The sequence below is a fragment of the Convolutriloba macropyga genome, chromosome 3, assembly GCF_964194025.1.
Source record: "Convolutriloba macropyga chromosome 3, txConMacr16.3, whole genome shotgun sequence".
Lineage (NCBI taxonomy): Eukaryota > Metazoa > Xenacoelomorpha > Acoela > Convolutidae > Convolutriloba > Convolutriloba macropyga.
The window spans coordinates 39,453,241-39,470,098 of record NC_134470.1 but is presented as its reverse complement, the minus strand read 5'-3'; the positions used below and the strand labels follow the sequence as shown (position 1 = coordinate 39,470,098).

At 36.5% G+C, this 16,858-nt stretch overlaps 2 protein-coding genes across 4 annotated transcripts in view; both read right to left on the bottom strand.

Annotated features, from left to right (window-relative positions):
• Nucleotides 1–6,846, bottom strand: part of LOC142336199 (large ribosomal subunit protein uL16-like) — a 100,901-nt gene extending 94,055 nt beyond the window's left edge. Inside the window, exon 1 of the mRNA XM_075384854.1 lies at nt 6,837–6,846. The gene's annotated coding sequence lies outside the window, so the exon portion shown is untranslated. The remainder of the gene's footprint in view (nt 1–6,836) is intronic.
• On the bottom strand, nt 981–16,430 carry LOC142336198 (uncharacterized). Of its 3 annotated transcripts, none has more exons than XM_075384853.1 (5): nt 15,745–16,430; nt 14,526–15,541; nt 13,699–14,453; nt 3,731–3,908; nt 981–1,721 (listed from the first exon to the last, which is right to left on the bottom strand). In XM_075384853.1, the coding sequence occupies exons 1-5, from the start codon at nt 16,251–16,253 to the stop codon at nt 1,300–1,302; spliced, it is 2,880 nt and encodes a 959-aa protein (XP_075240968.1). In that variant the 5' UTR covers nt 16,254–16,430; the 3' UTR covers nt 981–1,299. The 3 variants fall into 3 exon arrangements, with proteins under 3 accessions (XP_075240968.1, XP_075240967.1, XP_075240966.1); XM_075384852.1 differs by having other exon boundaries at nt 13,699–15,541; nt 15,745–16,255; nt 16,332–16,401; XM_075384851.1 differs by having other exon boundaries at nt 13,699–15,541; nt 15,745–16,429.
• Between the last annotated feature and the right edge of the window lie 428 nt (nt 16,431–16,858).

The window sequence follows — 16,858 nt, the reverse complement described above, 5'->3', positions numbered from 1 at the left end:
ATGCTGACAAATCCATTTTACCTGACTAAATTTACTACATTTTTTGTTTGTTTTATCTTAAATTTCAACGCCATCTGTCACCACACACCTCCACTCCGAGCGATGTTTTTTTCTTTCGAAATTATAAAGTTCTTTTTTTCAAATTTCTGATAATTTTTATAGAAATCAAAAATAGATCCCGAGGGCTACAAAAGGGTGTTTTTCATTTTCATCTACGATGCACAGACAAAACGTGAAAATTTGACTGACGAAAAAAGGCATCCTCGCATATTTATTCCCCCATTTTAAAATGCTGGAACGACTGGTCAGTCTATAAGCACTAGCCAAATGTACTGCAAAAAAATCTCGCATGAATTTTTTTTTTGGGGGGGGGGGGGTGGGAGCCTAAATGGGACTAAGAAGTTCTATAGTGGGCTTCAAATAACCAAATTAGAGGTTAACATATACCACTATTAAGATTTAAATTAAAAATGACACCAGTTTCGGTGCACTTTTCATTTGACTTTTAGTATTAAATTGCCGCCAATTTAGTTCAGCTGCTTGAAATTATGATTGAGAGAGAATTTTAGATCACGCGAAATGCAAAAAGTCAAAATTGTCAAGCGAAAATTTTGCATAAAAAAGACACACAGGTTTACAATAATTGCTATGAACTACGTTCAAGAGCAATTAATCACCTCGCCGTACCTTTTGACTCTTTATTGATGCATGCCTGTCTTCAAGCACTATCTGCAGTGTGCCTTCACAATTTTTTTTAGAAACGTAGAAGCTATCAAAAAAAACTTGTTTCGAAATGCAAACTTCCTGGTCATGCAGTTCAAAACGCTACTGGCGTCACGCACATGAAATCCTCCATGAATCTCATCTTCACTATCTTCTGATTCTATACCTCTTGGAACACCACCAGTCAAATGTTCTGTTCCAAATAATTCGCTTATATTTGCTCTTTCAGTAAAGCTTATTCTATTTCAGTAAAGCTCTGAGAAAACAGAAAAATCCATTAGTTATTATAAAATGAGGACAGCAAATAAAGGAATAATTGTATGAAGTCAATCGACATTCACTGGCTAGAGACTTCAATTTCTACTGCAATAGGAATCTTCAACTTCAGTAGTAGCAACAGCAAATTAAATAATTGCCTATATCATCAAAGACGGATAATAACAAGAGCTTCTTCCATTTTGGGAATTATTGGAAGAAAACACAAATTTCTCAAAAGAAAAGTGAAAAGAAAGAGCCAACCAGTTAATCATTTTATATTAACAACATTAACTTTAGTAGCTTCATTGTTGATACCAATTACTGGCTTGGCGCTTTTCTACAATCTAGAGTTTGATTTTCCAAGGTATAACCTTGGCCAACTAAAAAAGCAACACATGCATCGTAATCATCAAATGCTAACACTTCGGCCAAATATGTGATCTCAATCGTAGGTCTGTACACTTTGCAAACTATCTTCAAAGCCTTCTTTCGTTCTCTCTCAATCACCAAATCCATCATATAGCCGCTCATCAAGGGCGCATTTTTGTATAGTTTGAAAAATCCAACATAGTTCCCGTGTGACCAAGACTTGAACACATCCACTGCGTGTTTCACCACTTCGTAAGCTTTTCCCTCGTCAGTGAGTGTCCGCATGTAGTGAATGCAGTCGTTAGGGGCATTTGTGAAGATGTAATAGTGGAGACGGTATGCTGTGAACTCCCAACAAGCCCCAGCAAGTCCTAAAACAGAACCATATTTTCACTCCGTTGTTGCGCACGGCAAACTTGTACGCTCACAAAACCAATAGTTAATATATTCTTCTGCAAATATCAAACCGAAAAACAATTATGGGGCTCTAGGAAAAGAAACACCTTACTGAATCTTAGCATACGCTTCACAGCGACAGTGATATACCGCAGTTAGTTAACAAAATTTCCCGAATAAAATTAACAACAAACATCAAAACATAGCTGGCAGATTGCCAGAAAATAGCCGCAATAGCTTTGTAGATCTGCAGTCTAAAAAACAGTAAAAAAGACAGACCAAAAAAAACTCGTCTTTTCATTGAAGGCTTATATGTTATATTTTGATTGAAAATCTGTATAAGTTTTTGCTGCCTCTATTAATTGCTCTCAAATAACCTTCATCTAGAGTGACACATACCCATTTGACCTTATCTCTTTGAACTAAGGTAAATAAAAGTCAATTTCAAAGTGAGGAAGTCATTTTTGAGAGTGAGGTAAGTCAAATGTGACCAAAAACTTAATCACGCGAATGAACAAAAAACTCGCTCCACTAAAAAATGACGTCACGCACGCAATTCAGTTGAAATTGCATGAATGAATGAACAAAAAGCAGATTTAAAAGTGGTTGTGACGTCATATGGTCGTAACAAAAATCGCGACGACGAAAAAAAAACATAGCAGGACAAGTCCTGACGTACAATTCAAAGAATTTCCATTGACTAAACAAAACACTAGACCTAAAACAGACTATGAGTTAATTGGGAAAACCATTTAGAAAAAATCCGATCCAGTAAATAGAAAAAACAGTAAAAACCAAAGTGAAATTGCCGCATGTGAACAAAAAACCACTAGCGAGAAAGCGCATTTTTGTTCAAACACCGTTTTCTCACTCTGATTCAAAATTACAGCAAAAAAACATCACGCAGCAAAACCACTCGCTTTTTCGATCCACTTCCTGTTTCGGCGTGACCAAAATCACTACTCCAATTTGACTTCAAAAATCATGAAAATGTGTGAACAGATCTTAAAAAAAACATAGCCGGAAGAATTCCGGAAACGACTCGGAGAAAATTGCCCATAATTATGACTAAACAACTAGAACAACTATTGCGAAGCCTAAACCTTCACAAATGCCATAAAAATAAGGAAGAATAGAAACGGCATTCAAAAACAAATTGAACAAAAAAACCTAGACAAACTTAATAATGAGTTTTTTTAATAGTAAAGTTCCTTTGCAATTAGAGCAATGAAAATCTCGCAAAGCAATGGGTAAGTCATAATGGGCTTAAAAAAACTTGATTACAAACAATAACTGCAAAAAAAAAGAAAAATGGTTTGAAATTTCTCAAATTTTATGTCATTTTTACTTAGAAAAAAATATTTTATACCAACAAAACTTTAATCAATTGGTATCTGAAAGAAAATTCCTTAGGTAACAAGCTTCTATTCAAATCCCACTTAAAGCAGTAAAACAAAAAAAAAACAGGCAAAAAATTATTAAATATCGTCTAAAAATCATCAAAACTGATCCAAAACCTCGAAATTAGTATTAATCTCAAATTAACTACTGGAAACCTTCAATTCCTATCACAGCAAGCCTAAAACTAATACAATATCATAATCAAACCTCAGAACCATCAAACGTTTCAAAAATACTGCTTTTAAAAGCCGCACGTGAACAAAAAAATTTCGCTCGCTTAGAGAAAATTTTTTCACACATTCTCTTTTCGCACCACTCTCTTTTCGCTCCACTCTTCACTTTTGTTCAGCACAAAAATCACTCCAAATTTTTTCACGCTTTTCAATTTCCCGCTTCAAAAATCACTCCTAAAATTGATTTAAAAAATGACTTCTCCAATACTCCGAGTCGTAAAAAGACAGCGCCCCAATACAATTCAAATTCTTTGAATTGTAAAAAAAAACCAAGAGAAGGCCAATAATAGCCCAGCTATCGCTGTGCGGCTATTAAAAATAATATTAATCCGCGAAGGAGGCAGGCATACCTTCATTGTAGAGCGCCTTGAGCTGAGTCTGGCACTGGTTGAATTCCTGGTAGTCGCCCTGCTCTATGGCCACTCGGGCGTGTGTTTCGTACACTGTGACTGTGAAGTCATCCCTAATGCACTGCACTGTCAGGTCTTGCCTCACAGACCTCAGCTGGTCACATACGTACATGTAGTCCTATATAAAAAAGATTTCACTTTTTTTCACATCTATTCATTGCCACGCTTTACGATTTATTCATTCAAACATTCCAAAAACAGCTGAGTATCAAATAGTTTAAACGCAACTTTACAATTTGCTCAAAGAAAGGTATATTTTAAATACTATTGTTGCTAATAAATTTAAACTAAGCAAAGAAGCACCTTCAGAATAACTTCTTACCTTGCAGTGCTAAGAAACGGATACCCAAACAATACTGATAACAAACAACACAAACATAACCGTCAGATTGCCAGAAAATAGCCGCAATAGCTTCCTAGATCTGCAGTCTCAAAAAGATAGTAAAAGAAGCCGAGCAAAAGAAATTTTTATTAAACGCTGATATGTAATATTTTGATTGAGAATCTGTATAATTAAGGCTGCTTCTATTAGATGACCTCAAATAACCTTCAATTAGAGTGACACACACATTCACTTAACCTTATCTCTTTCAATTAAAGTGAAGAACAGTCAAATTCTTGGACAGAACACAAATTATTGAGTGAGGAAGTCATTTTCGAGAGTGAGGTAAGTCACGTGTGACCAAAAATTAATTACGCAAATGAAAAAAACATAGCAGGACAAGTCTTGACGTACAATTCAAATAATTTTGATTGACTAAACAGAAAAACTAGACCTAGAATGGACTATGAGTGAATTGATAAAACCATTTTAAAAAAAAATCAGATAAAATATAAGAAAAAAAACAGAAAATCAATATCAAAATGCCGCATGTGAACAAAAAACCACTAGCGAGAAATGAAAATTTAATTCAAACAAAAAACTAGGCCTAGAATGAGCTTTGAATGGTTTGGGAAAACCATCTAGAAAAAATCCGCTCCAAAAAAATCGAAAAAACAGTAAATTACCGCATGTGAACAAAAAACCACTACCGAGAAACCGAATTTTTGTTCAAACACCGTTTTCTCACTATACTTTAAAATTAGAGCGAAAAAAAATCACGCCGCAAAATCACTCGCTTTTTCGCTCCATTTCCTATTTCGGCGTGACCAAAATCACTACTCCAATTTGACTTCAAAAATCATGAAAATGTGTGAACAGATCTTTAAAAAAAGACAGCGCCCCAATACAATTCAAATTCTTTAAATTGTAAAAAAACTCGCTCTACTAAGAGTGGAATATGAGGTCACACACGCAATTCAGTTGAAATTGCACGAACGAATAAACAAAAAGCATATTTGAAGTGATAGTAACGTCATATGGTCGTAACAAAAATTTTAAAGACGAAATAAAACAAAAAACATAGCCGGAAAAAATCCGGAAGCGCCAGAACTTCATCAACAAAACCGTTACTAAAGCCGAATACATTATCTTTTGTCTTAAAAGTCATTCTTAACCTTACCAGATTCGGTGAAAATATTTGGTAAAAAATTTATACTTCATTACGACAGATTTCAGCAAAAATAAAATCTTTTTCTCTTTTTCACAAGTTCGACATCATTGAAACTAGTTAACATGAAAACAAATACAACATCAGTAAAAGATCATAAGAAAGACTCCAAAATCTAAATCTAAAGACATAATTATGACAGCGGACACTAATTTTGATATCTTGATACCATAAACTTTCATATCACTTAAAACATATCTGGTAACATTGAAAATTGGCCAAAATCCTTACTATCAAATAATTTTCATGGGCTGAAAAGATAGACCGGCATAAAAATTGTCACAAAGTAACTAAATAATTTTTGAAAATTAGTTCCGCAACTGCGACCCAAAAGCAGCATAAGGCAGGTATCACCACTAAAAACCAAACTGCCTTCCGAATAAAAGAAAACTAAAATTAAGGGGACTCAAGAAAACACTAAACATTTTCTCTGGCGCTCCACTTAATTTTTCTCTTGTTGGGAGATAGAAAATGAAATGAATTCAAATCATTGAATAACAGAAAAATCCTCAAAAGCAAAATTTTGTTTATTAAAAACCTAGCCCAAAAACCACAAAACTTAACATTTCAAAATTGAACAAACTCTAAGTGCTGCATTATTTACGGAATCAATTGCAAACCAACAAAAAATTATAAAAAATCTAACAAAAAATAATTAAAACTTCTTAACGAATAAAAAATCAGAGACAATAAAAATGTAGGTCTGAGGAGAATGCTAGAACGATACATGCTAGAGTATTCAAAATTCAAAAACATTGAGAAAACAAGAACAAACGAATAAAAAGATTGTTTCGAGGTAAACTTCCAAGCCAAAAAAAGCAAACAGGAAAACGAAGTAGAAAATATATAATTTTAATTAGTATTCAAGTCCCAGAAGATTAAATTCCTAAACTGTTGACTCAATCAAAAAATTGAATCAGTGCAAAGATTTGATGCAAAATACTTTGCAAACAAAAATGTGGAAATATTGTTAAAACTGGGCTTTTGAAACAAATTTTTCACTGAATTTCCATGAAACTCCAAAAAATAAACTAACTGTTCATAACACAAAAGTAAAATTTGTGCCTGTGCACAGAAAGACTTTCCAGAAATTAAAACCCCAAAAACACAAACGGAAAAGCTGAGAAAAATGTACAAAAGCCAAAATCGGATTAGTATAAGAAAAATTCTATGAAACATATATGACTAAGTTAAAGAGATGTGTCTAAGGTAAAAATTGTCAAAAGGACGTTGCCAAAGGACCTCCTTTCCATAATAAAAATCAGTGAAAATATCCAATTTAACAAAAAATAAAGAAATATGCCTAATTTGCACTTAAAACGCATTTTTAGGATCACAAAAACTTTGTAGCATCAATTTATATATTCATACAGCTTTGAAAAACTAGTTGAACAGAAAACCAAATTACAGGGAAAACTGAACCAAATGGACAAAACACGGCCAGAAATGGTTATCTAGATGCGCCATTCTATCAAAGCACTTTTCAAAAAAAAGTCATTTAATAAGGCAGCGCATGATCAAAATACTTCTCGCGGAGAAAAAATTAGTTCATACGACAATTTTACTAACTTTCGCATTTAGATCAAAAAACCGTTCGAGCAAATAGTACTTCTGGTTTAAAAACATGACCAGAAGAACTCCGGAAGCAACTCGAAGTCTAGGAACTTCACCAGCAAAACCCTTAGTACAGTCGAAACCATTATCTTTGTCTGGAAACAGTTATTCTTTACCTCGTCAGAATTGAAAATATTTCATAAAATATACCTTAAAAAGAAAAATTTGAGCATTGACATCATCGAGCTAGCTCACATACAAACAAATACTACATCAATTGGACATCATAAGAACCTATTCAAAACAAAGCCGGCGAATTGCCGAAAAATAACTGACCCAGTTCTTTTTCAGTGTCAAAAAAGTGCAGTTTCAGTTAAATTCTAAAACTATAACTAATTCAGCTTCGAAACCAAGCTATTAAGCTTAATTAATGTCAGCTAGCAATCACTCAAACGAACTTTGATAACCCAATGCTCTATGACTTAACGACCGGGCATTATCAGTTTATCCAGTTTCCGTTGACTGTATTCACTACATTGCGTAATTCAATCCATGAAATAACGTAAAAGACATTCAGCTGAAACGGTCAGTGAGTTAATTCAGAAGTAAAAATTGTGACTCATGTAAAACGAAAAACGTGATGAAAAGGTAAACCGAATTCAAAAAAGAGCGCCTAAATAATGGCTGCCAGCAGCTATTAAAAAAAATCTCAACAACTAATTTTGACAGACACTGTGTGATATTTTGATACCACAAACTTTCATATTACTAAAAGCATCTGGAAACGTTAAAAATTGGCCCAAATTCTTAGGATCGAAAATAATTCAGCGGGTCAAAAAAACTGACCGGGCTAAATATTGTCACGAGAACTAACTCTGCGGCCGAGTCGGAAAAGATATTCCAGGTATTAATAATGGAAACCAAATTGCCTTAAAAAAATAAGAGGAATCGAGAAAATCGAGTCACAGCAAAGAAAAATTAGGGCAAAAAAAGATATATTTCTCTCTTGCGAGATAGCAGACTAACTCCGGAAAAGTCTAAGTGCTGCATTATATGAAATCAATTCCAAATCAATAAAAACTTAAGCTGAAAAATCTAACAAAAAAGGACAAGTTTTTAACGAATAAAATACCGCTAATAAATTCTAGGTCTGAAAAGAATTCTAGAACAAGGAGAATGCTAGAGTAATGATAACACAAAAACATTCCAAAAAATAAAAAACGAAACTACTTCCAAAATTTTTGAAAGTAAAAAATCAAATAGGAAAATGAAGTAGAAAAACAGAAAACTTTACTTGGCGATCGTGGTTCAGAAAAATACATACCCAATCTCTTGTCTAAATAAAAGGTGAAGTAGTTCGGCGATTCGAAACACTGAAGTATTTTGCAAAAAAAATTGTCAAAATATTGTTAAAGTGCGTTAAGGAAACAAATTTTTCACAATATTGCAAAAACAACGCGAAAAACTAAACGAATTATTCATAGCACAACATTGAAATCCGTGCCGGAGCATTAAAAAATATTTTCTAGAAATTAAATCTAAAAAACTAAAAACACAAAAATTGGAAAAAAACTGCTAAAGTGGATTAGTATATGTACAATTTTATAAAACACAAAAAAATAAACCAATTTAAAGAGATATGCCAAATGCATGAATTGTCAAGAGGATGTTGCAAAGGTACTTATTTTTTTAGCAAAAGAAACCAATAAAAAATTCCAAAAATAGAGAAACAGGTGCCTATTTTGCACTTGAAACGCATTATTATGCTCTCAAAAACTTTGTGCTCTCAAAAACTTTGTGGGATCGAAAATAATTCAGCGGGTCAAAAAAACTGACCGGGCTAAATATTGTCACGAGAACTAACTCTGCGGCCGAGTCGGAAAAGATATTCCAGGTATTAATAATGGAAACCAAATTGCCTTAAAAAAATAAGAGGAATCGAGAAAATCGAGTCACAGCAAAGAAAAATTAGGGCAAAAAAGATATATTTCTCTCTTGCGAGATAGCAGACTAACTCCGGAAAAGTCTAAGTGCTGCATTATATGAAATCAATTCCAAATCAATAAAAACTTAAGCTGAAAAATCTAACAAAAAAGGACAAGTTTTTAACGAATAAAATACCGCTAATAAATTCTAGGTCTGAAAAGAATTCTAGAACAAGGAGAATGCTAGAGTAATGATAACACAAAAACATTCCAAAAAATAAAAAACGAAACTACTTCCAAAATTTTTGAAAGTAAAAAATCAAATAGGAAAATGAAGTAGAAAAACAGAAAACTTTACTTGGCGATCGTGGTTCAGAAAAATACATACCCAATCTCTTGTCTAAATAAAAGGTGAAGTAGTTCGGCGATTCGAAACACTGAAGTATTTTGCAAAAAAATTGTCAAAATATTGTTAAAGTGCGTTAAGGAAACAAATTTTTCACAATATTGCAAAAACAACGCGAAAAACTAAACGAATTATTCATAGCACAACATTGAAATCCGTGCCGGAGCATTAAAAAATATTTTCTAGAAATTAAATCTAAAAAACTAAAAACACAAAAATTGGAAAAAAACTGCTAAAGTGGATTAGTATATGTACAATTTTATAAAACACAAAAAAATAAACCAATTTAAAGAGATATGCCAAATGCATGAATTGTCAAGAGGATGTTGCAAAGGTACTTATTTTTTTAGCAAAAGAAACCAAATAAAAAATTCCAAAAATAGAGAAACAGGTGCCTATTTTGCACTTGAAACGCATTATTATGCTCTCAAAAACTTTGTGGTATCAATTTCAAAGAGCTACATATTAAGGCAGCTTTGGTCAAAACTATTTTTTACAAAAAACCAAATTACAAGGAAAGAAATTGAGCCAAAAGGATGAAAACGGGTTATCTATATGCACCATTCTCTCACAAACACTTTTCAAAGTCGAAAAGGCATTCACTGAAGGCCGCGCATGATCAAAAAACTTCTTTGGCTGAGAAAAAAATAGTTCATTCAAAAATTTACTTCCGCTTTTAGGTCGTTTGAACAAACGATACTTCCAGTTTTAGAAAATCTCAAGAAAATCAATACCCTGCTCCTCCGAAAACCAATACTCCTCTTCGTAAAAACCAAGAGAGGGCCAAAAATAGCCTCAGCTATCGCGTTGCGGCTATTAAAAGAATTTTCGGAGAATTTTTATCCTCCACTGACCGTGACTGAAAAATAAACAAGATGGATCGTGCGAGCCTGTGCTTGGCACAGCAACTAGCCTGACAGAGACACTGAATGGAAAAACATACCCGGCAGATTGCCGGAAAATAGCCGCCGTTGATTCAAATAAGCATGATTGGGATTGAAATAACAGAAGATATTGAAAAAAAAAGATTTTTGTACAAAAATATTTTTTAAGTCCGATTTATTTTTATGGCATTTCGTAGTTGAACATACTTCTGTTTCTTAGAGAGAGAGAGAGACTACAGGGGCTACTATCAACACCAATAAGCATTAGAGGTGGTAACTAAGACTTATAGGAACGACGTTCAAATAGCGGGCATCTAGAATTGGGCTTTATGGGTTTATCCCGTTTCTATTTCTGACTTCAATTTTTCATACCGACTCTGTTCATTTTGAATTGCTTTGCTTAGCAACTGATGTTCAAATTCACTTTTAGCAGAATGAGAGAAGAGAGAAACTAGCCTAGAGGAGTCAAAAAGATTTCACGCAAAATGTCGAAAAAGCGGCAAAATGGTAAAGCGAAAAAAAGTTTGACGAAGTAAAAAAAAATACGAGCGCAATAATAGCCGGCTGAGAAGATGAGGGCGGCTATTAAAAATGAAAAGACCTTGTGAAAAGACACACCAAGACAAGTAATGTAAATTATATTCATTCCTCAGTTTGCCTCACCGATCACCAAAAATGGATTTTAATTTAAATTGCATTTATAAAGTAGGTCGCATTTGTCCCGTTAGTTGGGACTTTTTCAATCAATACTTGATATGCAATTTAGAGCAGCAATTGGAACTCACAGACTAGTTACCACCTTCGCGCAAATTGAATTCGCACAAACTATGGCAGAAACAAATCTTGAAAACACGCCAGAAAGCTCAAAAATTCAGAACATAACCGACAACCGTCGGCCGAATTGCTCTCAAACCACTGGCGAGTGGTTGGCTTCGACAGTCGCTACATACGGTTTAGGGAGGCTAGCATCACTAGCTTTAACTTAATTGCCGAGAGGATGAAGGGGGGTCAAATTATAATATCCTCCCTTCTCATCATGAAAATGTCTCTAAAACAATTTATTTCAATTGCACACTTAGAGTATAGTAAGAAGAGAGGCTCTAAGAGCCCATAATTTCCTCCGGGCGCAACCTGTACATCCCATTTTTGAGGACGAAAGTTAAAAGGTTCAGACGAGAAATCACAAAAACATAGCCTGAAGAATACCGGAAACGACCCGAAGAGTAGTGCAATAAAATCACTAACCTAAATTAAACATACCCGGCAGATTGCCGGAAAATAGCCGCCGTTGATTCAAATAAGCATGATTGGGATTGAAATAACAGAAGATATTGAAAAAAAAAGATTTTTGTACAAAAACATTTTTTTAAGTCCGATTTATTTTGATGGCATTTCGTAGTTGAACATACTTCTGTTTCTTAGAGAGAGGCTACAGGGGCTCCTATCAATAACAATAAGCATTAGAGATGGTAAATAAGACTTATAGGAACGACGTTCAAATAGCGGGCATCTAAAATTGGGCTTTATGGGTTTATCCCGTTTCTATTTCTGACATCCATTTTTGTACTAACTCTGTTCATTTTGAATTGCTTTGCTGAGCAACTGATGTTCAAAATCACTTTTAGCAGAATGAGAGAAGAGAGAAACTAGCCTAGAGAAGTCAAAAAGATTTCACGCAAAATGTTGAAAAGGCGGCAAAATGAGGTTAAGCGAAACATTTTTTTATTCGACGAAGTAAAAAAAACATAGCAGGACAAGTCCTGACGTACAATTCAAAACATTTTCATTGACTAAACAGAAAACTAGACCTAGAAAGGACTATGAATGGATTGGGAAAACCATTTAGAAAAAAATCCGATCCAAAAATTCGAAAAAACAGAAAAAATCAAAGAGAAATTGCCGCATGTGAACAAAAAACCACTACCGATAAAGCGAATTTTTGTTCAAACACCGTATTCTCACTCTACTTTAAAATTAGAGCGAAAAAATTTCACGCCGCAAAACCACTCGCTTTTTCGCTCCACTTCCTGTTTCGGCGTGACCAAAATCACTACTCCAATTTGACTTCAAAAATCATGAAAATGTGTGAACAGATCTTAAAAAAAAAAAAAGACAGCGCCCCAATACAATTCAAATTCTTTGAATTGTAAAAAAAAATAGGAGCGCTATAATAGCCGGCTGAGAAGATGAGGGCGGCTATTAATAACCTAAGGTAAGTGGGAAAGGGGTGGGGGTAAGTGGGGGATGGGTGGAGGATTTAGGTAGGTGGAAGAAACGCCTCGAGTTCAGTGATAGAAAAAAGAAGTCAACAATCAAAAACTGTTGTTGACTGAGGTAAATGTTCGAAACAAAAGAAGTCAAAATTTAAAAGGAAACCTGTAGAATCTCAACACTCCTCTGCGAGTCGTAAAAAGACCACAGGATTAATATAATTGTTACAAAATTCGTTTGAGAGCAACTCAAACTGTATTCAAGAAATAAAAAATGAAAACCAAACAAAAGTTCGACGATATGAAATGCGAGAAATTTCTTAGTTGCTGTGGATTTCATCTCAATGTGAAAATCTATTTCCTTTCTTAAAATCAGAAAATCAACGCAAATCAAATTGCAATGCAAGCTTTACAATAATCCAATACCCCGTGTATCCTTTCGCATATTTTTGCATAGCCTTTTTTATTTTCAGCTGAGCAAGTTTTTTCAGCAAAAAATGAGTACTCTTAAACGAAGCGGGCATCAATTATTTGAGCCATATTAGTTTTCTTACTTGCGCTTATTTCTCAATAATTCAAGGATAACCAATAACCCCTCCCCCCGTACGAATTGCTCTCAAACTAGGGGGCAAACCAAAATTGCCCATGAAATTCTTCTTCCATGACAGATCAGTTGAACCCTTCACTTAGAGCCCTACTAAGGCTCAGGAGCCTAATACCAAAGGAAAAACAATTTTCCACTCTACAATTAAGACCTCATAGCAGTCCAAAAAATCTATCATCTCTCACCAGTTTATTTAGCTTGAAAATAGATCACTACCTTGCAGGTAGTGATCACAAATGTGACTTTCTTCTTTCTATTATGACTACTTTTAATTACTACTTTTAATTTAAAAAGTTCAAAACGATTTTTGAAGAAAAACACTAGCTCACACATAGTTCTCTTCTTGCCTCGTCTTTCAAATAAAGTAAACGAAGATCATTTTGAGAGTGAGCTTTTACACCGAGAAAAACTTTCGACAAGAAAATGAAGGAAAAACAGCTTCAGCTAAATTAAAGACGTCTACAATTCCTTCATCTGAATCATTCAGGCTCTTCCCAATTGAGAACAGAAATAGTGCGATAAACTGGTCACACTGAACTGAACTGAAGCGTACGCAACATTTGCGTCAGATGTCACGATACTATTATTCGTTAATGAAGGCAAGGCAAGGCCAGTTAAACCTATCAGAAATACATATACAAAACATCAACTCGATACTTTCCGCAAAAAATATGTCCTTAAAACGTATGAGTTGCTTTTCTACATATCTACGTTGGAAAATAATTCCTGGGCGGGTTTTTTTTCTAATTCAGTAGCAACAACAGCATTATATTACCTTATTTTTCTTCCAATGATCTTTAATGTACTCTAAAGACTTCCGAAGCACATGTGGAGGTCTGACTGAGCTGGGATCAGGCGCCTCGGTTAATCTCAGGTAGTTTTTCGTGATACTTTGGCTAGTTCCAACAATTGCTGCGCCTGACGCAAGTTCGAAATCAGCACCTGCATCGAAATCCGCCATTTTCATTGGCGTTGCTGAATTAGTAGCAGATCCACCAAATGATGACCCAGGTCCCGTTACGGGCACCGGGCCAACGGTAGCGCTGGAATTATTGGATGGTTCGCCACCGAGTTGGAATCGTGCAGCTCTTGCTTTGAGTCGGGGATCATTCTCGTCCAATTCCATGTTCTGAGCTATCGAGGCGTCTGGTTTAAAATTTCTGGGACCACCACCCCGACCACGACCGCGATTCCCAGATCCAAATTGTTTTGGCAAATCATTTTCAGCGTCTTTATCATCGTCGGCAAAACGAGAATCCTGCTGTCGGTTCTGTCCTCGTCCACGACCTCTGCCTCTTCCTCGCCCTCTCTGTCCAAATTGCACATCATTTGGTACTTCTCCATTGTAAGAATCCTTATTATTGTTGTTGTTGTTGAAGCTTCCACCACGACCTCGCCCACCTCTGGCGCTGAGCCGCGATCTGACGTCACTTTCTGTGTTGGGTGTTGTAGGTTCCTCCTGCATTGCATCTGGATCGTCTCTATCTGTGTACTTGCCTCCCTTGCGCTTGTTGCCTCCAGCACCACGACCTTCAAAATCATTTCGATTTCTTTTATCATAGTCTTCACGAGAAGTGGAAGATGGATCATAACGTCTTTTACTTCTATTTCCAGCTTTCATTACTTCCTCGTCTGAGCTTTGACGAGAGCCCTCCTCAGATTCACTGCCACTTCTGTTGTGGCGTTTGCTCCCACTATTGTACCTCCTAGAGTCCCCACTGCCACGATCACGTGACTTTCTACGTGGGCGATCTCGATCCCGGTCGCGATCATGCCGTCTATGCGAGGACCTGCCGTCACTGTGAGGAGAACGACGAGATTTCTCACCCCGTCTCTTAGATCTATCATCTCTCCTGTCATCTGGAGTTCTGCTTCGACTTCTGGAAGAGCTCCTACCTCTTACTGGTGAGGAGAGACGGACGCAGTCCATTAGTGCGTGCTTCTCCCAGTTAATAGTGTGGACACTGCCATCATCAAAAACTTTAGGTATGAACACTTTCAACTGTTTCTCAGTTTCATCTTTAGCTCTTTCAGAAACACACGCTTTAAAAGAGCGCTGCACATAAGCTTGTAAGCCTGCAGGCCACTCAGATGGCGGTGGCGTTTTCTTTGCTGAGTTCGCACCTCCTTTAGACTTTGAGGGCGATGACTGAGAAGCTTTGGCATTGTATGGCTGACTATTTCCTGGCCCAGACACACTTTTGTTTGGACCAGAATCATGCGGTGCCATCTTATTCTGATTGTAGTTATTATTTTGGGCGTTATAATTGTTTTGATTAAAACCTTGCTGGTTTTGAGGATACCGCAGTGGTCGGTATTGCGACCCATACTGCTGTTGTGGTCTGAAGTTTGAGTTGCTGTTGTTGTACCCACCACCACCACCACCACCACCACCACCAGTCTGACCTGTTGGGGATATCTGAGGTCCTCTAGGTGGTTGCATTAGAGGGTTTCCACCCTCACTGTTGGGAGGCGGATAGTTACCTGCTTGCTGATAGGCAGTACCTGGTTGTTGATGTTGATTGCCATACGAAGTACTGTGGGAAGGATATCGAGGTCCAGAGAAGTTTTGGTGTTGCCCATACGGTCTGTAACCACCCTGTGCATCATAGGGTCCCCTAAACAAAAGATGATTTTCACAATCATTATACTGATCAATATGATGCAAAAAAACGATCGAATTAGTAATCAAAAATGTCGACATCTAGTTGCATTCAACTTCGATAAATGGCAAGTCCCAAAAATTTTTTGATTCAGTTGTTCCAACTACGGCATATATTAGATCTGTGATTCCATTTGAGGACTATACCCTGGAGCTAACCTTGGAGCTGGACTATACCCAGCATAAGGCTGAGCCCCACCCGCCATTGCAGCATAAGAGGGAGTCTGTTGCTCAGAGGGGTGACCTTGGTATCCCATGTACCCAGTAGAACCTGCAGTACCCGAATGAGATGCTCCTGATTGGGCAGGTGCATGTTGGGAGTATCCAGGCGCCCCTCCCTGGCCCCAGTAAGACTGCTGTTGCGGAGGTGCCGGGTGCTGCTGGTAGGGACCATGGGACCCGTAGAACATACCACCAGGAAACGCTGCGGCGTTAGGATCGTAATATTGATTGGGAGCTTGGGGTGCTCCTGTTGAAGGGGGAGGGGGTGGTTGTATTACTGCACCTTGCGATTCGACTCCAGGAGGCGGGGGAGCAACAGCCGTCCCGTTATCAACAGGTGGCGGTGGTGGGGTGGCCATCGCCGCGTAGGCTGCCAAAGCAGGGGATATTTTAGCAGCCACTGAGATTGAATCTTCACCCGGAGGTGCTAGATCAGATTGATCCATTACTACAGAAAAAGACTGTTCAGCTAAAACTGTTCAACAACTTGGTGATGAATTCGATTTAATTCAGATCCAACAAACCAATACGATCTTCGATGCTGCAAATCCTCGCAAGCTCAGACGATAAATGAAGATCTGAAAATATTCTACAAAGTTACATTACGTTTGAAAAATCTGGATTTCCGGAAATGAAAATCCCATGTATCTTTTTAACTCCATTGATACAAACCGTGAAGGCGCATTTAATTTTGATGACCCGGATTTACAACAGCACCACAATGGTACCAAAAAAACTAATCAGAAAATTGAAAATTTATGAAGTACTCCCGTTGAAAAACATTAACAAGCCAACCGCACCAAACGAATTTCTTCGTACAAAAACTGAAAAATACAAACTTTCATGAAAATGGGGGAACGAGTATGTAAGGCCGGCTTAATCAGTTGAAGAATTCAATTTAACAAAAAGTGCGCGTTTTCTCACATGGTTATTATACACTATACCTGCACAACTAAAAAAAGATGTACGTGCGCAAATAAGTTAGCAAATTTCGTTTTTAATCATACATTTAAAACTCCTTTTTCCGATATTTTTCCAAAAAACTTCAAAC

Excerpts from the sequence above, each read along its gene's own strand:
- LOC142336198 (XM_075384851.1), bottom strand. The coding sequence starts at position 16,253 with ATGGATCAATCTGATCTAGCACCTCCGGGTGAAGATTCAATCTCAGTG. Across the intron at positions 15,542-15,744 it reads GGGTATAGTCCAGCTCCAAG|GGGACCCTATGATGCACAGG; the intron begins GTTAGCTCCAGG and ends TCTTTTGTTTAG. Across the intron at positions 1,722-3,730 it reads CAAGGCGCTCTACAATGAAG|GACTTGCTGGGGCTTGTTGG; the intron begins GTATGCCTGCCT and ends GTTCTGTTTTAG.